The sequence below is a fragment of the Panthera pardus genome, unplaced genomic scaffold (genome assembly GCF_024362965.1).
Source record: "Panthera pardus isolate Hobbes unplaced genomic scaffold, ASM2436296v1 HiC_scaffold_25, whole genome shotgun sequence".
NCBI classification, from domain to species: domain Eukaryota; kingdom Metazoa; phylum Chordata; class Mammalia; order Carnivora; family Felidae; genus Panthera; species Panthera pardus.
The window spans coordinates 58,170,699-58,196,370 of NW_026526821.1; the positions used below are offsets into that span (position 1 = coordinate 58,170,699).

Genomic DNA, 25,672 nt, shown 5'->3' on the forward strand with positions numbered 1-25,672 from the left:
AATCTGTCAAGGGAGACCCAGCTATAGCAAGTGGCTTAGTCCAGGAAGCCTGTGTCCCCACTCCACCTAGAGGCAGCTGGAGAGCACCAATAGAGGGAGCCCCTGCCCCACAGAGACCAATCCCCCACCCAGTCTGGGAAAAGCCCTCCAGCTCCCTCAGGCAGCACCAGCAGGGAGCTCCAGTGGTAACAGATAAACCAGGCAGACCAAAATAATATATTCATACCCATAGCTAAAATTTACTACAGAGATATAGTAAGAATACACAGTCAAGTCATAAGGCGAAAAGAGGCAGAGGTCTAGAGGCGTCTATATGCAGGCTTCCACCTGCTCTTTCTCTCCCATGAGGGGTCACACAGAGTGCACTCCTCTATGCAACAAAAATACAGCAACACATGTGTGATGTTTCTGTTCAGGTAGGCCCATTATGAGACTCCACACTCAAAGATTTTATTGGGGGATGGTCATAAGCACACTCTTCCTAGCATGTGCCAAAATGACAGATCCCCAAAACTAAAGTAGGTTATTCAACATAAACTATATTGTTTGCACAAACAGTCTAGGCACAGGGAACCACTCTTATCAGTTAACTGTTGACTGAGAACACCCTGGGAACCAAGTTCCCAGACTCCAGACAAGGGCCAATCTTACAAGCATGACTTTCTAAGGAGAGCAGTCTCAATACTGCTATGTTATCTCTTTTCTGCACAATTGTATGACCCTGTGAATATATGAAGAAAACATTGAATTGTACTCTTTAAATGAGTGAATTGAATGGTATGTGAATTATCTCTCAATGAAGTTGTTTAAAAAAAATCCTAGCAAGGTTTTTTTGTAGACATAGACAAGCTTATTCTAAAAGTTATGTGGAAAGGCGAGGCCCTAAAATAGTTCAAACAATCTTGACAAAGAAAAATCAAGTGAGAGGAAACGCTACCTGATACTGAGGCTCAGTATGTAGTTATAGTAATCAAGACAGCAGTGTGGTTTTGGTGGAGGCACAGACACAGACCAATGGAACAGAATAGAGAATCCAGAAATAGATCCACTCAAATATGCTCAAATGGCTTTTCACAAAGGTGCAAAAGTAATTCGGTGGAAGGAAACTAGATTTTCAACCAATGGTGCTGAAACAACTAGATGGCCACATGCAAAGAAAGAAAGAAAGAAAGAAAGAGAAAAGAAATGAACCTCACAACTAAACCTTACAATTTATACAAGAATTAACTCAAAATAGAACATAGATGAAACAAACAAAAAGCCAAAATGGATCATAGATTTACTTTTAAATTTTTTTAACGTTTATTTATTATTGAGACACAGAGAGAGACAGAGCGTGAGCAGGGGAGGGGCAGAGAGAGGAGACACAATCTGAAGCAGGTTCCAGGCTCTGAGCTGTCAGCACAGAGCCCAACGCAGGGCTCAAACTCACAAACTGCAAAATCATGACCTGAGCCGAAGTTGGACGCCTAACTGACTGAGCCACCCAAGTGCCCCACATAGACTTACTTTTAAACCATAAAAATATTAAACTTAAAAAAATAGGAAAAAATCTTCGAACCTAGGGCTAGGCAAAAATTCTGAGACTTGACACCAAAGCCCCAGTCCTTAAAAGGAAAAGCTAATAAGTTGGATCTCATCAAAATTAAAAATTTTGTCTGTGAAAGATTTTATGAAGAGGATGAAAAGCCAATCTACAAACTGGAAGAAAATATTTGCAAGCTACATATCCGGAAAAGGACTAATACCTAGTATATATAAAGAATTATCAAAACTCAACAGAAAGAAAGAAAGAGAAAGAAAGAAAGAAAGAAAGAAAGAAAGAAAGAAAGAAAGAAAGAAAGAAATCCAATTAGAAAATGGGCAAAAGAGGGGAGCCTGGGTGGCTCAGACAGTTAAGCATCCCACCTTGGCTCAGGTCATCATCTCACGGTTCATGAGTTCAAGCCCCATGTCAGCCTCTGTGCTGACAGCTCAGAGCCTGGAGCCTGCTTTGGATTCTGTGTCTCCCTCTCTCTCTGCCCCTCCCCCATTCATTCTCTCTCTCTCTCTCTCTCTCTCTCTCTCTCTCTCCTTCTCTCTCTAAAAATAAATAAACATTTTTTAAAAAGTGGCCAAAAGACTATACCTCTCACTGAAGAGGATATATGCAAATAAACACATGAATGATCAGTGTCATTAATCATTATGGAAATGCAAAATACACTTCAGTGAAATACAAACACACACCTGTCAGACTGACTACAATAAAAAAACAGCAACACCACCAAATGCTGGTGAGGATTCAGAGAACCTGGATCATTCTATACATTGGTGGTAGGAATGCAAAATAGTGTGGCAGTTTTAATAAAACTAAACATACAATTAACATCCAAACCATCAATTGTACTCTTGGACATTTATCCCCACACAAATGAAAATTTATATCCACATAAAAACTTGTAAATTGATGTTCATAGCAGCTTTCTTTATAATAGCCAAATATTAAATCAGTCCTGATATTTTTCATTAAGTGAATGTTTAAACAAACTCTGGTACATCTATACCATGGAATATTACTCAGTAACAAAGAGGAACAAACTATTGATAGAATAGCTTGGATGAATCTCTAGATGCTGAATGAAAAAAACTCCTGTCTCAAAAAGTTCCATACCTTATGATTTCATCGATAAAACACTTTGAAATGACACAACTTTTAAACAGAAGACAGGAGTGCCTGGGTGGTTCAGTTGATTAAGTGTCTAACTCTTAGTTTTGGCTCAGGTCATGATCTCAGTTTGTGGGATCAAGCCCTGCATCAGGCTCTGTGCTGACAGAGACAGAGCCTGCTTGGTAATTTCTCTCTCCCTCTCTCTGCCCCTCCCCCATGCTTGCTTGCTCTCTCTCTCTCTCAAAATAAATAAACTTTAAAAATAAAAATAAAAATAAATAAATGGAGGACAAATTGGTGGTTGTCAGGGACCTGGGAATGAAGAAGCAAGAGATGGATATGGTTATGGAGGGGCAACACAAGGATCCTTACGATCAGGAGAATGTTCTGTATCTTGTCTGTGGTGATGGATACACAGATCTCTATAGGTGATAAAAATGTATAGCACTAAATATACACAAAAATGAGTTAAAGTTGAACTAGGGAAGTCTGAGAGAGATCAGTGAATTGTATCAATGTCAATATCCAGGTTGTGATATTGTACTGTAGTTTTGCAAAATGTTACCCTTGGGGGAAATTAGGCAGATTAGAAAGCTCTCTAAATCACTTCTTACTACTTGTCAATCTACAATTACCTCAATTAACATTTCAATTTCAGGGGTGCCTGGATGGCTCAGTTGGTTAAGAGTCCAACTTCAGCTTAGGTCATGATCTCACAGTTCGTGGGTTCAAGTCCTGCACTGGGATCTCCGCTCTCAGCACAGAGCCCTCTCTGTATCTTCTGCTTCCCTCTCTCTGCCCTTACCCTGTTTGCTCTCTCTCTCTCTCTCTCTCTCAAAAATAAATAAAAACATTTAAAAGTTTAAATTTCCAATAATAAGTCAGGCCTAATCCTACATGATGACAGGTCCCATGAAGTATCCCCACAGAAATCTGCCCATTTCTCAAGGTCATATCTCCAGATGTCCTATTGTTTCTTCTGCTCAAGAGCCCATTCTCTCTTCTCACAGAGTTCAGGTCTTTATTTCAAAGCACTCTCCTGCACGTTCATCTTCCTCTGGAGAGCTTAAATTGCCTCATTACCTTAACCGAGCCAGGAAGCATACAATGGTAGGAGCCCCAGACCCCACACACCTGGAAGTCTTCAACCCCAGTGGGCTCAGGGCAGCCGGCTGCCTGGCTACTCAGGCACCTCTTTCCATTTGCCATCAAAAACGTGACTCCCCCCCGCAACCCAGTGTTAAATACAGAGGGGGAACCCCCAGCAAACCACAGAGGAGTGTATTCGTAGTTCCCAAAAGTTGAATGCCCCAGTGAAGCAGGCCTGATTTACAAAAACTTTCTTATGAACATTTGCCAAAGAGAAAAATAGGAATCTGAATTCTTGGTTTTTGTTGTTGTTATTGTGGGATTTTTTTTTCCCTTTTTTGTAAGAGTATGCCTTGTTAGGAGCATCTTAGAGTGGAATGTACTCCAAACCCAGCAACAAGCCTCTGAGTCATTGAACTGTGTGTACGCTGTTCCATGGCATCCTGTTTGTCTTTTGTTCCCCTCTGGACCTTATTTTAAGGAAAGAAATGGAAACGCCAATAAAAGCATCAGCACTGAGAGATTTGGCCAGGAACCAGTGATGGTAGCAAAGGGGTGGCTTTGGGGGATTCTGCTTCCTCTTCACCACCATCCCCCAACACTACAAAGAAGCATGTAATAATCTAATTAAGATTAATTTAGTCTCAGGGCGTCTGGGTGGCTCAGTCAGTTAGGCATCTGACTTCAGCTCAGGTCATGATCTCACACTTCTTGGGTTCAAGCCCCACATCAGGCTCTCTGTTGTCAGCACAAAGCCTGCTTCTGATACTCTGTCCCCCTCTCTCTCTGGCTCTCCTCTGCTTGCATGTGCTCTCTCTCTCAAAAATAAATAAACATTAAAAAGATGTTTTTAAAAATAAAATAAAGTAAATTAAATTAGTTTCAAAATAAGCCCTTATCTCTTCCTTATGTCCTCCATGTTGCACCTCCAAAGGCCCATCAGTATAGAAACTATGATGCCCAGGTCTCTGACACCATCCATGTCACCCCTCCCTCCACGCAAGCAGAAGCAGCAGGAGGACATGATCCAGAGCCAGGGACTATGGCACTGATGATCCCCTTAACTGGACACTTAAATAGGTAGCCTAGGAGCAGATCGGGGATTTCAGCGTGTCAACAACATTCGTTTGCAGTGGGGTGGGGCGGGACTTGCGCTGAATTTCGCTAAAAAACTGCTGAGGCAGCGTCTACCCTGAACCAAGCAGAGACCAAGGTTTGATTTTCAAAGCAAATGAAAAGTTTGAGGCTTTTTTTTTTTTTAAAGAAAAATGACTATAAATATGCAGTGTGTACCATATGAAAAGGACCCCTTCACAAAATCCAGAACATTTTCCCTCCTGCTCCTCTCTCCGGGGTAACATAATTTTACAGGGAATAGGCCTCCCCAGATTCCAATCTTGTTTAGCTGGCATCCAGACTGAGACTTGGAGCTGGGTATAATTGCTGACCTAGAAACTCACTGCAGAATTGAGGCCAGAGTATAAAATGCTTTATTATTGTCTGGGGAGAAGGGGGGAATGGAGAGAGAGAGAGAGAGAGAGAGAGAGAGAGAGAGAGAGAGAGAGAGAGAGAGAGAACATGCATGCATGTATTATGGTCACATCTAGAGAAACAACCCAGATTAATTCACTGTTATTCTCTACCTCTCAGACAAAATCCCCATTAATATGTCCCAAGGAAAACTTTTTTGTTATTTTGCAAATAGATGAATCCCATTCTACCTAATGTAGATTCTGAAATCAACTGTACAGAGTCTCATATTTCCTTCAGGAAATATGGAAGCTAACCCTTGCTCATTCCTCCCCCAAGAAACCTCTGCCCACCTCTCTCTCTCTCTCTCTCTCTCTCTCTCTCTCTCTCTCTCTCTCTCAGCTTTTCCAACTTAAGATATTAAAGGCCTTTAAAAAGCTTCTAAAATTGTGCCTTCAACATTCCATGCCTTTGTTTTTCAGTCCTTTGTTCTTCTGCCAGCTCAAGAGCCCAGGGGGCTGCCTCGGTGGGCCCCAGAGCCTGTGGAATCCAGGGCTGTGGGTCCACAGCTGGCTAGTTGTGCCAACAAAGCAGAAAGGTGAAGGTTCGTCTTTCAGACCACACCACCCTGGAGGAGAATGAGTTCACAGGGAGCTGTCAGCCTGGCAACTGTGGGTACCACAGACCTAATGATGTCAGAGAGAACACCAGTAGCTTCTTCAGAGTCTTTCTCTAGCCCCAAGAAGGGCTTCTTTTCCTTCTGTTTGTGCAGCCATGGCACGGGGCAGGAGTTGAGCCTTCCTGGCTCTGATGAGCCCCAGAGGGCCTAACTCTTAGGTACTAATAAGGTATCCAAGTTGCAACCTGCTTTTTGGCCCTGTCCACCCTATGGTTTTCAAGGCTAGTTAGAACGTGTTAAGGTTAAAAAAAATAACACATTACCTGATTGCTGCCTGGCAGTTCAAGAAACATACATGTGGAGAATTATATCCTAGACTGCACCCTTGCTTGGAAAAGATTTTGAAAGCAGGTAACACTCCTAAGCTCGCAAACACTGGACGATCTAATTTGCTCAAAGCATCCCCTCACTCACCCATCTCCAGCCAGAGATGCCCGCTATAAGGCCACATGTTTGCTGTCTGCCGGTGGAGCTTGACTTCTGCTTGCTGAGTTTTACCCCAGGAGGGTGAATATAAATGAATTAGACTTTCAACACTTTCAAAGGTGTTTCCTGCGGTCACCATTTTGCAATTAAGTGTTCATAAAGTCTAATGGGTCAGGGTACAGTTAAGCAGTATAAAAAGCAACAGCCCCCAATGCAGAACATGACTAATCTACGACACTCAGCAAACCAGTTTTACAAATAAGGTAGTTCTTTATTTTAAGTTTCCAAAACCTGACATCTTACTTTGTCCTTCTTGTGTACATTATTTTTCATCCTACCTGTACCTCTTGTAAGACAGAATTGTAGAAGAGGTATAGAGATGAGGCTCTGAAGTCAGGGCTGGGTTTCTAGCTCTTTGAATTGTTTCTCTTTTCCAATATATAAAATGGGGATAATAACGAGTTATTATCAACCTACCTCGTGGATTGTTGGAAGAATTTAGGTAATACCAAGTAAAGCACTTAGCAATGAGTAAGTGCTCAGTGGATTGCAGTGATTAGTATCATTAGTATAAGCAAAATTATATTGAAGAAAGCTTTTTTGCAATCCTAACAACACACGTCTTTAGATGAATACATATGCTTACTATTTCAGTTTTAGTTACAAAAATATTCATTAAGTTCATCATCTCCGAATGAAACCGAACTAATTAATTCATGTGCTTAGAGGAAAACTTGAAATTAGATCCTTTAATGATCGGAAGATGAAGCACCTTGGCTTTGCATTTTGACACCAAACAATGGTCCACGAATTAGGTTTTATTACATTTTTATCCTCTTACCTTTGTAATTGCTTCAAGTTGTTTCACTGCTGTTGGAGTGATTTGAGAGGACAAATTACGAGGCCAACATGATGTAAATGAAAGCCTGGATTAATGACAAATGATGTCAAAACCTGAGAATGTGAATGCAAATTGTAGTTAAACTAAAAGAAAGTCAAATGCCAAAAAGCTAACACCGCATTTGAAAGATTTTATGGGGAAAAAAAAAAAGATGAGTTGTGTGCCATGTAATGACGTCTCCATCCTCTTCATGCTGGATCCTTCTTTAGCCAAATTGATCATAAAAATTAATTAAAGTAAAATGTGGTTCTCTTGCTGTGTCTACACTGCACTGAGTGAAGTGGACAATTTGTAGGGCCCCAGAAGAGCCTTCCTCCACTCTCCCTGCACGAGGCCCAGAAAAATATCTTTTAACCATCATGTAGACCCTGGAGGGCTTGGAGTCCACGTGACCACAAAGGATATGGGCTCTGGGAGCTGGAACAGATTTTGGGGGTCATCAAAGCCCATCTCCTCCCTGTATAGGGTTGGAAAATTGAGGCCTTCAAAGCAACAAGCTTCAAGCAACAAGCTTAAGGCCACATCTCAAGTCAGGGGCAGAGCTTGACAAGGATGCCTATTCTATTGTACTATGCGAATTCTCAGCCTTCCTTCTTCCTGAGTCTCTCTCCCTCCATTTCCAGCAGATCCTTTGCAGCACCTCCTGACCCCATTCCCTATCCTGAATAGCTAAATCCTGACATCCTGGGTCTCGTCCAAGTTATGCCCTGTGGAGCATGAGCTGAGGGGACTGCTCACAACACAAGGGACATCACTGGGCAGACTCGATTCGGCACCATGAAAGCGTCTCAGGCCTCAGGGAATGATGGAAGAAGACATCTTAGACTGGAAGCCCTTCCTTCATGGCAAAGCTGGCTCTGGATATCAGTGTGGTTTTATTAGAACCATATTTTAGCAATGACTATGCTTTTAACCACAACCTAATAAATGGCCCACAGGACTGAATCAAAACCACACCTGGAAAGTGATGCAGTGGCAGTGACCCCTAGAACATGAGACCATCCTGGCTGGCACTCTGAGAGCTGAAAGTGTCACCTCCAATGCTGTTTTGGCCTCCCTACCGTCACTGCCCCTCCTCTTGAGTAGTAGACCCCACCTGTCTACCACAGTCTCCAGTTCTAGCCCAACCCAGCCTCATGTAAAGATTAAAGCATGGAGCCAAGACCTGCAATGTCCATTCAGCCTAGTTGGCCAGATCTTCTGGATGCCAATGCCCTTGTCTTGGGTCTCCACAGATCTCCCTCTTGGCACAAGGCTGGTCTCCAACAGTGATCCTCTGCTCACTTGCTTTGTAGTCTGCTCTGATACTGCCTCCTTCTCTCCCACTAGCTGGTGCATACTTTCATGCATCTTTGCTTGAAGGTTTGAGACTGGGTAATTTTTTAAAGAAATAAATAGGATTGCACTAAACCTAGACCCATGTTGTGAGCCATTGACCTGAACTAAGGCATCCCAAGGTTGGAAGAGGCTGCCTTGCCATTCTTCTGAATAAGCAAGCTGTCACTGTCTGGCCAGATGCAGATGGGCACTTTTTTTTTTTTAACATCTCTCTCCAAAGTTGACGAATTTTATTTTTCCTGTCACCATTGTTTAAAAGCATAAACTCCCCCAATTTAAATGGTACAAAAATAAAATAGCTCCCCAGTGAGGATAGTTGGGTTGTATCCCCTAGTCTGATACCTAAAGGCTATAGTGCAAGGAGTTCCCCTTCAGTCTTCCTTTTCACAGCGAGGAGGGTAACGCCACCCTCCTTTTGATAGCTGTTGCATTAAACTCGTATTCTATATTGAACACATGGCAGAACTTGGGAGTTACATTTATAAATCCTAAATAATTGAGAGTGTCACTCTCAATTGAATGGCTTCCAAAGCTATCAGAATCAGGGTTGGGGTAGAGGGGGTGAGCAATAAGGTGGAGGGTTTCCCTTCTCATTCCTTTAAGTCCAAAACTAAACCTTCTAGCTTCCAGACTCCTGTTTGTAAGTATCTAAAGGAATTTCCCGTGAAGATTTCTGTCATCGTCCAAAGAGTTTAGTAAGTGCTGTCCAAGTACAGTGTTGTGATAAGTACCAACCAGATGGGGTAGCTAATCACAAAGGAAACTCTCCTGAGCTTATCAAGGTGCCAATTTACAGGCATGTAACTGTTGAACTAACAAGAGGATAGCATGGACCTCATGACATATGTTCTCCTAACACCCTATATTTCAACTGTCTTAACTCCCACTCAATGTCTTTGCAATTATTTGTATAACTTTTTTTCCTCTACAGAGGCTACCACCTCTGTAGAAAATATTAGGAGTAGCATATTAACACAATGTAGACTTGTAGAGAAATGACTCTACCTCCAATTTTGTGGAGGAAAGCCTCACAAATGATTTTTAAGACATTTCTTAAGGGCTGATGACTATAGACTTTTATTTAACTTCCTTGTCTATTAGCCCTTTACTCAGTGAACTGCCATTTCTGACATTTTCTTCTGTTTTATTTCAATCTACATTTTATCCAATGTTTTTATGTATTGTTTGTTGGTCTTGTTGATGTAGTGTCCCAGAATTTGTGTGGCAATGGGCTATTTACAAATTTTACCTGGAGAAACTCCATCATGTCCCATGCCTACCCAAGAGATCATTGAGATATGACAAGTGGAATTCTTCACGTGTGGCTCTCCTTGCATCATCCATCAATCCATCATACTATGTGGAGGGGATATATATATATATCTCCCCTCCAGGTTGAACAGATCCCACATTCTGAAACTCTCTTGCCATTAAGCACTCCAAAGTACAATTCCCATTGTGATAACAACTCTTAGTGGAAGGTTAAGAGGGTGGCTTTCCAGTGCTTTTGATCCAGACCCTGAATCTATTTGCCCTGTTTTGAAATAGACTATTATGTGGAAACATTGATTAGATGGGTATCAAGTATGGTGCCCAGGTTTCCATGACTTGGGTTGGACACAAACCTTCAGCAGAGAGCTTCCGGGTTTTGGAGAGGCTGAGCAGGACCATAGTCTCTCCCTGTGTGAGATTAAAGCTATCTACCTCCATCTCCCCTGCTCCCCCTGATTCTCGCCTCCTTCCAGGCCATCTCATTCATGACCATTGCCTTAACAACAGATATTGGCAAGGATGCAGAGAAAGAGGATCCCTTTTGCAATGCTGGTGGGAATGCAAACTGGTTCAGCCACTCTGGAAAACAGTATGGAAGTTCCTCACAAAATTAAAAATAGAACTACCCTATGACCCAGCAATTGCACTACTAAGTATTTATCCAAAGGATACAAGTGTGCTGTTTCAAAGGGTCACATGCACCCCAATGTTTATAGCAACTCTATCAACAATAGCTAAAGTATGGAAAGAGCCCAAATGTCCATCGACAGATGAATGGCTAAAGAAGATGGAGTATTACTTGGCAATCAAAAAGAATGAAATCTTGCTATTTGCAACAACGTGGATGGAACTAGAGGGTATTACGCTAAGCGAAATTAGTCAGAGAAAGACAAATATCATATGACTTAACTCATATGTGGAACTTAAGATACAAAACAGATGAACATAAGAGAAGGGAAGCAAAAAGAATATGAAAACAGGGAGGGGGGACAAAAACATAAGAGACTCTAAAAGATAGAGAACAAACTGAGGGCTGCTGGAATGGTAGTGGGTGCGGGGAAGGGCTAAATGGGCACAAGGCATTAAAGAAGACATTTGTTGGGATGAGCACTGGGTGTTATATGTAGGAAATGAATCATTGGATTCTACTCCTGAAATCATTATTGCATTCTATGCTAACTAACTTGGATGTAAATTTTTTTAAAAATGACTATTGCCTTGCTTCCAGAAGCGGAGCACTAGCCCACTGCCTTCCTCTTCTCTTTGTATGATTACATAGAGTTGAAACAGTCAGGTATGAGGATATGTATTGACTTGGAGTGGACAGAGTAGCCACAGCTCTGAGGATTGTGGGGGCACTGGGGAAAAAAAATGTCATTTCCTCTGGCATCCACAGAAAACACATTCCTTTTGAAAAAGGGGTCATCTCTGGGCTACCAGTTTCTCAAATACCTGGAATTAAAGGAAAATGTACCAGAATGCATAGCTAGGACTGAATCTGTTCTCTATGACATGTGAATGTCTCCATTATATAAGGTATGAATCCAAGAGGCATGGTGAAATAGGACATACATGTCATTATTCTCACTTTCCTCATTCTGTGAAGGTGCTCTGCTATATCCATCCACTGAGAGGATATTCTCATATATGAATTGATAATTTTAAAAGCCCCAAATCAGGGGCACCTGGGTGGCTCCGTCAGTTAAGCATCTGACTTCGGCTCAGGTCATGATCTCACGCTTTGTGGGTTCAAGCCCTGTGTTGGGCTCTGTGCTTGGAGCCTAGAGCCTGATTTGTATTCTGTGTCTCCCTCTCTCTCTGCCCTCCCCCCACCCCCGCCGGCTCAAAAATAAGTAAACATTAAAAAATTTTTTTAAAATCTCCAAATCAGAAAGTATAAGACTTCATTTCCATGATGATTTTTCTTTTCTCTCAGGAGCAAGTTCTACCTATGATGACATCATAAATTTACTTCTAAGGAGAATAAACCTCTCAAAAGAAATACATGGTTACCCCAATTATAGAAATTGATTTTTTTTAACTCCAAGCAGGTGCTAATCACCAGTCATGTATAGAAACTTGGAAGAGAGTTTTGAAATACAAGTTATACCCCATATAAGTAAACTTGCTGCAAAAAAACACTTCATACTTGTGCTCAGAAACAGGTGGCTTACTAAAATTATTTCTCTGTTATCTATTCTGTCACAGTGGAGATATCATTGCCTTTGAAAAATCTACTAACTATAACAGCATTATCCAACAAGAAGGAACAGTGAGTATGGAATAAAATAAATTTACTATAATAGAGCCTGCAATATTCAGTAATTGCCTGATTAGAAGCAAGTGTTTTCCTATGTTTAATGTTCTTAGTATGTGTGGCCCTTAACCACTCACCCTAAAATGGTGAGTGGTACCAGTGTTGTTGATTATCCACCATGTACCTACCACATCCTATGCTGGGACAGGTGTCCTCAAGGAGCATATTGTTTTGCTGCACATCAGCTGTTTGTGTTTCTTTTGCTATAATTAAGAAGGATGTTTAGGTTCTTGGCAATAAATGTGTGTGAAAATGTCTCCATATTACAGTTATAGCTTTTTGAATTAGGACACCAGAACTATTAATAGCTAATCTATGACATCATGAGTTGAATTTTGCTTAAGTTGGCCAAGACGACACGATAGTACTTTGATACTGTCTTGTTGAGAGGGTCATTGAATGGGTAACTTTTTGAAAACTTGTTTTGTGACAAGCATTCTTGAGGACTGAATGGGGTGTGAGAGAAAAGTAAAAACAAACTCCCTATACGTGAATAGAATACAGTTTCATGGTTGGGAAACTGAGATAGACATGAAACAACCGGTGTACTGTGGAATAGCCAGGGTAGGCTGTAGGTGGATTGGGAAGTCCAAAGTGGGATTGGGGGTAAAATGTTGTAGTGGGCCAGAGTGACTAGGGAAGGTTTCATGGAAGAGGTGGCCTGTGTTCATTTCCTATTGCCACTATAACAAATCTAGCACAAATTTAGTGGCTTAAAACACAAACTGATTTTCTTACAGTTCTGGAGGTCACAGTCTGATAGTCTCACCAGGCTAAGATCAAAGTGCTGGCTACAGTCTTTCTGGGGGATGGAGGGGAGGATCTATATCTTGTCTTTTCAGCTTTTGAGGCTGCCTATGTTCCTTGGCTCATGGCTCCTTTCTCAGTTTTCAAAACCAACAAAGGCGGGCTAAGTCCTCACGCTGCCAATGCCATCTCTCTGGTTCTTTGAAGCTTGGAAGGGTTCCCCCCTGTTAAGAACCCTTGTGATTACATTGGGGCTGCCTGGATGCTCCAGATAATCTCCCTATCTCAAGGTCCTTAAAGTTAATCACATCTGCAAAGTCCCTCTCGCGATCTAAGGTTCTGGGGATTAGGATGTGGATATCTTCGGGCAATCATTAGTCTGTCTGCCATACTGTTCTTGAGCTGATCCTGGAGGGGTCACTCAGATCTTCTTTTAGGAGGCTTTCATCTTGAGAGTGTAGCTTGCATTCATGTTAGGAAGTGTGTGGGCAGTGAGGAGCTGGAGGTGAGGATTTGGGGAAACCGTAGGCTCTGGGTGGGATCAGATGGCAAATAGCTTGTCAAAGCCAGGCTGGGGAATTTAGATTTGAGACTGTAGGCCACCACTGAGGCAACTTTAGAAGGAGAATGACAGGATACATTTGCTTTAGGAGTGATAATTGAGGGAGCAGTGTATTCAAGGATGCAGAAAGGACCAAAGGCATCCAGGAGAATTGATAGGGGAAGCAGATAATACCTAGTAGATCGGGTGTTGATGGAAAGGGTCCCCCATTGTACCTCCAGGGTGAGACACATTGTATGTGCTTACTAAAGATTACAATGACATTTGTTTAGAACTACTGAAAATTCCAAACTGCATTTGATATACTTGGAAAATCTAAATAGAATTTCTCACATTTTTCTTTGTCATTTTGCTGAACTATTTCTGCAGAATGGGAATCCCTCTGATTCTTTCCTGAATGCCTTCTCCTGAAGAAATTCCAACTTCAGTGGTTCTGTAATAAACTTTCACTTTAGATTTATGATTATGTATATTATGAAGAAAAGATTTCAATCTTGATTTTAAAACATTTTTCTTTCCTGAAAGATCAATTCTTTTCATAGGAAGAGCTGGGAAGGAATTAACTTCAGGAACACATAACTTTGCTTTTTATTATTATTTTTTGGTAATCAATTACTTTTACATGGTCCTTGTGATGATTTCTTACATTACTACAATATTACATATACAGACTTTGAACAGGTAGAACTGTGATGCATTTGCCATGTTGAAAGGTAGAGATTTCTGCAGTGAGACAGAGAATAGTCTGACTGGAACTATGCTTCTCCACTTGAGCATGCATAAGGCTCACTAAGGAGGCAGATTAAAATGATAGATTGCTGGCCTCATCTGATCTACTAGGGCCCTAGAGATATGAACCCCAAGTGCTCCCAGGGATTCTGATGTGGATGGTTTCAGGACCACACCTGAGAAGCACTGGCTTTGATAATAGAAACATAAGCCTCAGGAGCATTGATGAATACAGGAGGTCAGGGTGTGCTGTGGAGAAAATGGATGTAGTTAGGGTAAGATGTGGTAGGTAAGAGAAGCAAGCCCAGAGTTGGACTGGATGATTCCTTAGTGCTTCTCTAATAGAAGATTAATGACCAGGACAGTGAACTCCATGAAATAGCCCCATTTTTCTTGATGACCCACACCCACATGCTAGGAGAGCTCTCCATCCAATGACTCCAAATGAAGCCAGTGTTCCAAAGTGGTAGGAATGAAGGTTGAATAGCACCCAGTGCAAACCCAGTGAGAACCAAACAGCACCCAAAGGAAATGACATTTTTTGAGCTGTTGCCTTTCTACATGACTATGTATTTATTTAGACACATATACCTCTATTTTTATTTAAAAATATATATCAATAAGGCGAATTTCAACTTGGCATCTTCACAATATTAAGTGCATACTGTGCATTTTTCCAAGGAGAGGAACAATTGCTTTCATCAGAATCTCAAAGAGGTTCAGGACCACAAAGAGTTAAGTAGTACAGATTTTAGGACACTAAGAAGGCTGTTGACCATGACCCCTAATCTTCTCTGATCCTCACTGTGATGTGGGTTGATAACAAGGAAACATGAGAGGAGGAAGCTGGTAATGTCTGTTCTCGAGTATGTGCAGCACTGTGTGGGATGGGAGCTGAGTGCTACTCCTATCCATAAGGGTGGGTGCAGGTGGTTCGAAGGCCACTCTGCCCTCAGGTGGCTTGCAGACAGGAACATACTGCAAACCCACATAAACAATCTACTAAGCAAGATATAAGTGAGTAGCTCAGTAAGGCTCTAAGTATATAAGATCTGAGAAAGCTAAGGATGAAATATTGATCTTAGAACTGTACTGTCACAGAGCACCATTGAGTTGGAGAGACACTGAAGAGGAAAACCCTCATGCTTGTTGCAATCAAACGTGGCGGGCTATGCCATCTCAATTTCCAACTCAAAGGAATGATTTCATCCTACTCTATTGAAAATGGGAATTATTTAAAAGTAGTTCAGGAAAATCTTGAAGAAATCACTTAAAATAAAACCAATGTCCTTCAATCAAGAGTGATCATGCCTTCCCTTGCTCAAAGGGGACAGCAGGAAGGAATGTTGAATTTGCTTTCTGCCATGTTACCTTTTTTCCTCCTTGATGGAAACATTTTACCATTCTGTAATTTGTACTTCTAAAGGCTGTGCTCTTCATTTTCCTTGGTAGTTAGCCCTGAGATTTCTAATATGGGCATCATGATCTAGACAGGATCCGGTTTTATTTCAAGGAGGGACAGTTATATAGACAAGGATTATATAAATGCATTTGTGGTATTAAATTATTCATACATAATATTTTTATCACGTTACTATATAGCACTTGTAATACATGACTGCAAGAGTGATATATCTGGGTAATATACTCAGTCCTGACTGCTTCCTGATGACCATAGTTTATAGAATTATAGGAGAAAGATAATATCACTTCTAATGAAATAAGGGGGAAAGTTGCTGGATCGATGATATATCCAGAGTGTGTATAAAAGTTTGCATAGAACATTAACCTGTAGTAGCAATGTGATCATGACATGGTTTATATACAAGAAAATTCATTTATTTTGAAGAAATAATCCGTGTATAAATGGTTTCTAGTGTGAAAATCGTTCACCAATAAAGACAGACCCCATTGGATCCCCTTTGTCTGAATTCAGGAGATGTCCATTCTGGGAGCAAGAACTGGCAAAGAAGTACTCCTACAAAATGGTAGGCTTGCACACATGGGGGAAAGTAACTTTTCATGCATTCGATGCCTAGGGGAATAGATATCTTCTTATTTTGTTGTGATCATTTGAACCAGATGGAGTACGTTTGCCTTCTCCCAGACCTGTGAGCACCAACGTTCCCTCCCAGGGCTTGGTGTCAGTCAGGAGGTTCAGGTCTTCCCCTCACATCTTACAGAAAGGCTCCACCTAGGACCACTTTGTCATTAGAGTGAGGGCTTCCCTATGACAGAGCAGAGAACAGGTATGCAGGTTTTCTAGAAGCTGGGACTGGGGAACATGGAGGGGCAAATTGGGGTTTAGGGAGAAAGATGTCAGATATTGGTGGCCTCTTTAGTGGATGGTACAGACCCTAGAGTTATGACATCAAAATTGAAGCTATGTCAACATTAGGCCAATAACATGTATGCATTGCTACACATAAACAACACTGGAAGAGCTCAGCTACTGTTATATCAGAATTGCAACATGAGCAGCAGACTCTAAGGGCTTAGAAAGATTCTTTGAGAATCAGTTCATTCTGGAAGTGCCCCTAAAACTGAAATGATTTTCCATATCCTTCCTAGATGGCCTTTCTTGCTGATGAATACTACAACTATTGCCAAGAGATTTTACAAAACGTGAGGAACCAAGAACTTGAGAGGGTAGGGTTTTATCTATAAAACACAAGTATTTATGACTCATCATTAATCATTGTACTTGAAAAGACCCCTCAAGGGATGTCAAGTAGTAATTTATTGCACTGAAGTGCTTAGAAGGCAGCTATTTATAGTTATTGAGGTGATACCTGAGGTGATATTTTTATTCAGTTTAATCATTTGGAAATTTTCCAAGGTGCTAATATAACCTTATGCTTCAAATATAATTCAGCTATTTTTTAAGATGTAATTCCTGCTGATTTTGAATAAAGTGTTGGTAACATTATTCACCCTAGAATTTTCAGTAACACTAAAGAGTCATTTTACTGATAACCGCTAACTGAAAAGGAAGCAAGACTTTGAAGCAGGGTCATCTGTGTTGTAATGACTGGATGATTTTATTCTAGAATTGGCTGTGAAAAACATGAGCAAATCTTTTAACCATTCTGAATTTTATCTTTTGCCATAGAAAATCCAGGGGAACAAGTGCACATTTAAATGAAATCTTTTTTGATGCCTAGTGTTCTAAGTACTTCAATTTTGGGTGATAATGTTCATTTGGCATGAGTTCATTTAGTACTTATTGTGTGTAAAACATTACAGTGAAGGAGATACCAAGGTGTTTTCAGGATGGCCCTTGTCCTACTAATGCAATTTTATAGATATCCATCCACATTGGATATCTAATATACTCCTTTCCTTCATTTGCTCATCAAACATTAACTTAATTCTTACCCTGTGACTAGAACCATTTCTGGAACTAGGGAACATATTCTTCATAAGGCTTATAGTCTGGTACTAAAAGGAGCAATACAAGCCAATAAATATGATACAATATGGCAAGTTCTAGAATGGCAGTTTGATTGGATTGTTTTGGGTGCCAGGAGAAAGAGTAATAAGATGGCTGAGAATCTCCCAGGGGGGGAGCCATGTTGCTGTTGATTGCAGTGAAAAAGCAGAAGTTCAACAGACTCAAAGTGCAGTAGGACAGGGGTTCCAGGTAGAACCAATGGTGTAGGCAAAAGCAGCAAGATGTTCACAGGCAATGACATGACAGAAAGGTCACTATGACTAAATGTTAATATCTCTTAAGGAGAGAACCAGACGGAAGGTGTGAAAGTAGTCTGGTGCTAGAAAGGGTCTCATGCCCTGTGAAGAATTCTGATTGATTGAGAAGTGGGGCAGGGGGAGCGGTTGGAGACAGTGATGCAAGATCACCATACGGGAGCAGAGGGCAGTGAGGAGGTTTTGTCATAGTCAAGGTGAGAACTGAGGGGGGAGGTCTGGAGCAGTGACAATGACATCAGAAAAAAAGATAGACAAATTGGAGAACTATTCCTAAAGCAGATACAACAGGATTGGATGACTTTGGGAAGGATTGGTGAGAGAGTTATCAGAGATGAGCCCATGGTTGCTATCTCATTAAAACCCACCAACCCTGGGGCGCCTGGGTGGCTCAGTCAGTTGAGCAACCGACTTCGGCTCGGGTCATGATCTCACGGCTTGTGAGTTCGAGCCCCACATCAGGCTCTGTGCTGACAGCTCAGAGCCTGGAGCCTGCTTTGGATTCTGTGTCTCCCTCTCTCTCTGCCCCTCCCCGCTCATGCTCTGTCTCTCTCTCTGTCAAAAATAAATAAACATTTAAAAAAAAAAAAAAAACCCACCAACCCCAAAAAGCCATGCTCCAAAGTTACCAAACTGACAGTAAAAGGATTAATAATCCTCTCATCCCACTATTGTATTTTTGTTCAATATCTATGAGTCTCCTTGGAGACGTCTTCTGAAGAATTAATGCCCTGGTAACAAGATTTCAAATCACAGGTTCATCATCAGGTACTTAGAGAGTTGGCCCTAACTTCCTTGGCAGCCTACATACAGGGATAGTCCTTGCCTGGAGTCATTGGCAGGTCCTCCTGTCAGGGTTTCAATGCTTCAAAATATTTGAGCTTACAAAAATCCCTGAAAGGCAAGAGTCTTTATTAGCTGGCATCTCATGTTGGTCATCTGGTTCAATAATAGAGTCTGAAGAGTCATCATGGGCAAAGATAAAGAAAAGTAAGGAAGCTGCCATTTTGTTCCACAACAAAAAGTATCTACAGAAGTCTTTAAAGAAGGCCCCTATGTAGAATGATACTGGTCCTCTTTTATCACAGAGTCTTTAGGTGAATTCTAAGTTGGCAAGGAGGAAGCCTCTTTGATTACATACTGTTACACGTCCTTCTGAGCTGACAAATAATTGAGGGAGTCAGTCAATGAACATTTATTCTAAACTGTGGTCTGTGGTCTGTGCCCTGTGGCCAGATCTTTATCCTGTTACAATCAACAGGAGCCCCCTTGTGGTCAGAAATGGCCTTCCTTCCAGAAAACCATGAAAATTACGTTCCATGTCTTCCCATCCAACTGGCAGTTGTTCTCTGATAGGCTACTGGAAAGAATACTTCTAAAACACAGCCTGGAAGAACTCATAGACAAAGCTTTACATTAACTAGACTGAAATTCATCCCATTATCACTTGGAGCTGATTAAATATGTAACGGGGGACTAGTCTCACCAGACACAAAATGAGTTTTTGGAGGTATGTTCTACTCCCTCATCAGGTGGAGGACTTGCTCACTTCTTTCTGGAAATCTCTGCAGCAAGACACAGTCATGCTTATGTCATTGCCCGATGTGTGCCAGCTCTTTAAATGCTACGATGTGCAGCTGTACAAGGTAGGAAGATATTTGTCTTTCCTTTCTAGAAATCGATACCAAATGCTGGGATTAGAACCACAGCCCTCCTGCTCTGCAGTCTCTGTGGTCTTCAAGCCCTCTGAGGAGTAAATAATGGTGTTGATGGACCACGAGCCTTTTGATCTTTCCCCAAAACTCAGCTTTTTTTTTTTTTAATTCAGCGAAAGTTACCTCATGTAAAGAAAAAGCCAATACACATGGTGACCTATGGTTCCAGTGATTACTGAACTCTGCACTAGGTCAAAGTTCTTTCTCTGGTAATTTCAACAAAAGAAGACTTTTTAGAATGAGTAATTGGAATAATTGCTTTGGAATATACCTAATTGCCAGGGTTTTCTGGTTGTTGTTGGGTTTTTGTTTTGTTTTGTTTTGTTTTGTTTTGTTTGTTTGTTTTTAATGCTCTATCTCTAGAGTGGTTATCATTATTTGGGGATCAGTTATATATAATTTCTGTGGTTCTCCTTAAGCTGGCCATGAACCTTTACCTTTTACTTTATTACCTTTTAGGAAATAGTCTAGTCCTTCAAAGTTTTTAACACAAAGGTTGAAAAACGGTGGCTGGGTTCTCAGCCCTTATGTATTTGGATTTGACCCACCTACTATTGGCTGAAATAGTGTTTCTTAACATTTTGAATCAATTAGCAATGTTTTAAGATCTTTAAAAAAAAAAAAAAAAAAAAAACCATCCTGGCTGCACATCCTGCACAGTGAGCAGTGAATGGCCAAGCCGCTGGTGGCTTTCTCTCTGAGTTTGTGGCACGTCTGACCATGGCCACTTGTAACTAGAGGACCCCTACCCTGGGCGGCAGCCACCACATCTTGACGATTCTGTTGCAGGGAATTGAGGACGTTCTCCTTCATGACTTTTTGGAAGATGTTTCTATTCAGTACCTGAAATCTGTCCGGTTATTTAGTAAGAAATTTAAGCTGTGGCTACTTAATGCTTTGGAAGGGTTTCCCGCCCTCGTGCAGATCTCTAAACTCAAAGGTAGGTTTCAGTAAAAAAAAAAAAAAAAAATGAATTCTGTTGAGAGTAGATGACGTATCTGACTTTCAGACTGAGGCAGGACACCTCAGTTGTTGGGTAACTCTTCCCCTCCTGCACTAAACTGTGGTATGCAAGGCATGACCACTTCAGATCTGCTGGTGTTTGCTTTAGTGCGATGATGGGTCCTTGTGCTGATCCACCCACACCCTTTCACTATTGCCCCTTATAAATACTAACAGGGACTTCTGACAGGCCCTCCGGGATAGAGGTGCAGGGAAGGAGCTGGCTCTGCCTCCAGCCCCTGGCTGATGCAGCCTTCTCAAACCAACCCCCGAAGGCAGCCTACAGTCCTTGGGCTCACTGGCCACGCAAGCAGGGCTGCCCAGGGCTCAGGCTCCAATATTCTTCCGCCTCTTTGTGCTCTGTGTGGCCTCCCGCAAGGCTTCAAAGAATATTGCTCCCTCTTTTGAAATCCCTCCCATGCCCTTAACTTTCTTACACCTCTTGGGCCACAGGGACATTGACACCTTTGTGGTCTCAGTCTGCCCATTGGCTTTCTAGAACACTTTCCCTTCCATCGTGCTACCAGATGGCAGTGGCTGAATACTACTTCCCCCAGGCTGCTTGCCTGCTCCAGGACTACAATGGCTTCCTTTAAATGCCAGCATTCACCCACGTGTGTGTGACATGTTTATGGTCCTGGAAATACCCATTTTCTCCCTCCTGCCTCTGTGAGGTTTTCCACCACCACCTGTAGCTGCTTCCAACAGCCTCCCCACCAGGACCCTCCTTTTCCTGGGCCAGCTTGCTCAGGGCTGAGTCTTGCTTTCTTTGCACACTGTTTGCTACCTTCTCAGAGTGCCCACATAACAGGACCATGTCTAATTTTAACCCACCAGCCCTGCACCCCTTGCTGGGTTCGGTACTCACACTGGGTATCTTGATCTCGTGTGACCCACCTGGATCTATGGGACCATGACCATGAGACTGCCAGCCAAGAATCCGCAGGGAGGGGGTGCTGCAGGGAATGTAAGGTCTGGAACTTGCTGTGGCAGAAGATCCATGAAGTGGGGAGACCAAGCCCCGCTCCAGCTTTCCTGTGGTGGCTTTACCTCCCATCTTAACCCAACCCCGGGCTCCCTCTGTCCTGCCCAGAGGCACTTCAGAGCCTCCTAGTTGATCATCCTGCCTCCAGCCTCACCCACTCAGTCACACTCCCCTCCACACCTAGTGATCATTCTACACAGTTATCTGACCCATTAAAACCTTCCATAGCCCCTGCTGCCTGGAAAGTCCCCTATGCAAAGTCATTCTCAGCTTGGCCTCTGGCCTCATCTTTGTCCCCAGCCCCCCAGGACATCCCTCCACTGGTGCTCCTCAGCAACACAAGACAGGTTGTCCCCAAAAAGGCCCTTATTCCTGCTCCTGCCTGTGCCTAGACTGCCAACCCCATCCGCAACCCCCCTCCCTCACCCCCCACTCCTCACCCTCGCTAACTCCTAACTTGCATGTTCTAAGTCATCCCTGACACCTTCTTCCAAACAGGCCTCTCCCTTCCCTCAGCAACCCCCACCCCCACCCAGCACCCCCTTCCTTCCTTCTTCCCTATGCTGCTCTCACACTGCCAGAGCACTTACCCTGCTGTGGGGAGGGAGTCTGCATGTCTGGTGACCCATCCTCAGGGGGTGAGCCCCTAGAGGGTAGAGGCTGCCTCCTTTATCCAAAAACCTGGCAAATACCCAGCAAACATTTATGGAGCAAACGCTGCACGCATATCGGTCATAAAGATTTGTCAGATGAATACATGCACACATTCCCTTTAGATTTTCTCTTGTCATCCTTTCCTTTCCTTGGGTCATTTTTTGAGGAGAGCACTGTAGAGATGACAAAGTCTGGGAACTCAAGTTTCCTGGGTAAAAATCTTCAACTCCTTTGAGCCGGTGTATCAGATGCCGGGGTTACATCATTTTATAGTACAAGGGAGGGGAGACTGAGGGGAAGGGGTGGGGGAGGGGGGTGTTTTAGTCAGTGGCCCCTGTCAACCTCTCCTAGCCATTCGGGAAAAGGTCAGCGGGTGGTGGGAAGCAGGATACACAGAGGTCTCCCGATGTGGAGGGCAGTTTAGGCGGCTGTACCTTCCTAGGTAGATGTGTGTGCCTCTGTCTGTGCCTCCTCTCCCCCACTATGTACATGAGAACTTGAAGCTACCCTGTCAGTAATGGCCACGTGTATTGTCCTTAACAGAAGTTACTGTGTTTGTCAAAAGACTAAGAAGAAAGACATACCTTTCCAACATGGCAAAGGTAGGTTTCGGCCAACATGACAGGAGGGAACAAAGCAGTTTCTTGAAGCAAAAAGTGAAAGCTGCAAGTATCCCCTAGGAACAGGTGGCAGTTCCCTTTGCAGGGAGGCCATGTGCATCCACTTAAAGGGCAGAGGGCAGACAGGAGGACCTTGCTGGCCACTAACTGGGAAGGCCTAGTGGGGCCAAGACTCATCTAGAAGCCCATCCCTCAGCTCCCCTCCTCAGAAAGGTTCTCCCTGCAGAAGAAAAAGCAGAACAAGCAGGTCAATGTTATAAAGTTCCAGAGGAAGACCCCATATAAGAGCAGACCAGGGCCAGTTAGGGTCAGAGGTGAAAGGGCATCATGGCAGACAGAGCTCTTCAGCCAGTGCGTGGCCCCAAGGACTCAGTGTGTCCGGGCTGCCAGGTCTCCCTGCTGGATTGATTGTGTAGTTTCAGTGTTAGAGGAAGGCAGACTGGGGCTGAAAGAAAGATTATATAATGCCTGTGTGCAGGCCGCTCGGGAATCTGTTCTGAAATCCTATGGACACCAGATCAGGACAGTGCTTAGACTGCTGCTCTGTTCCAAATCAGCAGGAGCTGTGTTGGGCCTTCCACTTAACCCTCTCCATCCCTCCAGCACAAACTCTCCCTAGACTTTGCATTCCTAGGGGCTGTTTCCTGCCTACTGCTCACAGCCCGTCCAGTTCTCCAGCACTTTCTCATTCCTGGTTGGGTCAACAGGTGATGGCCTCACAGCAAGGCCTTCATCCCAACCCAACTCAAATGGCAAGCTTGGGTTCTGGAGCCATGCCACTCTGAATCTTATCTTTGTTAACAGTATCAGTTGGGAAGGTTTACTGAACACCCCAGGTGCCCTCAGGCTCCTCCTCAGTGAGATGGAGGTGGCTCTAGAGCCTGCTCCTGAGGCTGGTGTGAGGATGACCATCCCACAGACTCCAGGAATGTAAGGGACTGGATTGGCGCCCTTGGCCAGCTGAGGAAATCAGCTACTTTCCAAACAGCTGAGGAAATCAGCTCCCAGAGGCTGAATTCATGGCCCTCCCTCTGAGAGGAAAGGACAGGGACAGCTTCTGAGTCCCCACAGCCATCCTGTGGAACCAGTCAACACTCACTCTGCAAAGCCACATTTCCCTTGCAGAAGCTCAGTCACTTACTGTGTTCCTCTCTAGAGTAGTTTAGGCTTGTGGAGTGGGGTGCCCCGAGAACCCCAACTGCTGTGAGCAAACCACTCTGAATGCTTATTTTCAGAAATACAGTTCTAGAATGTGGGAAATTCAAACACGTCAGTTGTCATTTAGGATTCAGTTTTAATCCACTTCTCTTTCTCCTCAACAAAAAAGTCTTGGTCATTTGGAGAGGGGGATTAGGCAAAAGTAAAATGCCAAGGGGCGCCTGGGTGGCTCAGTTGGTTGAGTGTCCGACTTCAGCTCAGGTCATGATCTCGCAGTCAGTGAGTTCAAGCCCTGCATTGGGCTCCGTACTGACAGCTCGGAGCCTGGAGCCTGCTTCCGATTCTGTGTCTCCCTCCCTCTCTGCTCCTCCCTCACTCAACGCTCTGTCTTTCTCTGTCTCTCAAAGATGAATAAATGTTAAAAAAAAAAAAAAAGTAAAAAAGTAAAATGCCAAGATTTAATGAGGTATTATGCTTCCCCATTATCTTTAGACTATGAGAATGGTATTGAAAAACAACAAGAGGGTCAATGTTTTGAAGTCGGATCTACATGCCATCATCAATCAAGGTGCTTTAGACACTTCTAAGAAAGCCCCGCCGAGTAACCCGTGCAGCACGGCTGACCTGGAGACGCACACGGAGATGCAATGTAATCTTCCTTCTGCAGCTCGCGTTACTGGAGCGCTTGGGATATATCTGGGGCTGCCCGGCCATCACTAGTTTATGAGTTCTTAATAGAGGTAGAACCTACTTTACTCTTTAGTATTATACTTTATCTGCTCACACACCTCTTCCTGCAGGGGTGAGGAACACCCAAGGGAACACTCCTCCAGGGTCCGCCAGGCCACCAGTGCTAGTACATGTTTGTTGAATGAATGAACAGATGAGTGTGGTTGTTGCCTCACAGCATCTCTTTCTGGAAATCAACCTGGAGTGTCTCCTTTGGAAGAAAAGACTTCTTCATCAATCTTGTACATGCACAGATTCGAAAGTGTCTTTTCTACCCTTGTCTGAACTGGATTGAATGACCTCCCTGCCTTGCCAGATTCTGCTGCCACTATTGTGAGCATCATCAATTATTATTTTTAACAATGTGAAATTTAGCCATGGTGCTTTTACTGTGTTTCGCTACTTTCCAAACAAGTGATAGTAAGTTTGTTGGTATTCCTGCCCTTTGCTATCTGTCGTAATTATTTTTTAAAAAAATCTCCCTTCCACAAAGAACTCGGCAAGCTGGCTGACAGCATCGTTCCATCCTGGGGAAGCAAGAGTAGTGAGAGAAGGAGCTGTCCTCACTCAGGGGGAGAACCTGGGTGCTGTTTCAGGAGGAGAGCTGCAGAAGGTGTACGACCTCCTCCCCCAGACTGTAGGCGAATCTCTAGGCCCTTGTATGAGAGTCGCCGGGAGTGGGCCATGGGGGCCGAGCTCGGTTGGCACCCATTCCAGACACTCCACCAGGGAGTCCTGGGAAGGTCTACTAGCTTCATCCTCCACGAGCCTGACTCTGTCCTGATACACTCAACTCTGCATAGAGCTCTGCTTCCCCAGAACCTGTGAGCTCCTTCAGATGTCAGCCGTGGCTTCTTCATCTTGCTCCACCCAGCACAGTGCTGGCACAGGGTAGCCCTTCAGTGCTTCATAACTAGATGA

General features: G+C 43.2%; 1 protein-coding gene across 7 annotated transcripts in view; it reads left to right on the forward strand.

The window, feature by feature from the left end:
• Window positions 1-25,672, forward strand: part of RFX8 (regulatory factor X8) — a 258,335-nt gene that overhangs the window by 218,492 nt on the left and 14,171 nt on the right. For 6 of the 7 annotated variants that reach the window (XM_053890564.1, XM_053890563.1, XM_053890565.1 and 3 more), the window contains 7 exons: window positions 12,034-12,097; window positions 16,058-16,168; window positions 16,752-16,829; window positions 19,421-19,534; window positions 20,393-20,543; window positions 22,788-22,846; window positions 24,515-24,671. In XM_053890564.1, the coding sequence (XP_053746539.1) occupies window positions 12,034-12,097; window positions 16,058-16,168; window positions 16,752-16,829; window positions 19,421-19,534; window positions 20,393-20,543; window positions 22,788-22,846; window positions 24,515-24,671 (734 nt within the window). Of the gene's footprint in view, window positions 1-12,033; window positions 12,098-16,057; window positions 16,169-16,751; window positions 16,830-19,420; window positions 19,535-20,392; window positions 20,544-22,787; window positions 22,847-24,514; window positions 24,672-25,672 lie in introns of those variants that run through there. The other variant, XM_053890567.1, reaches the window with a different exon arrangement.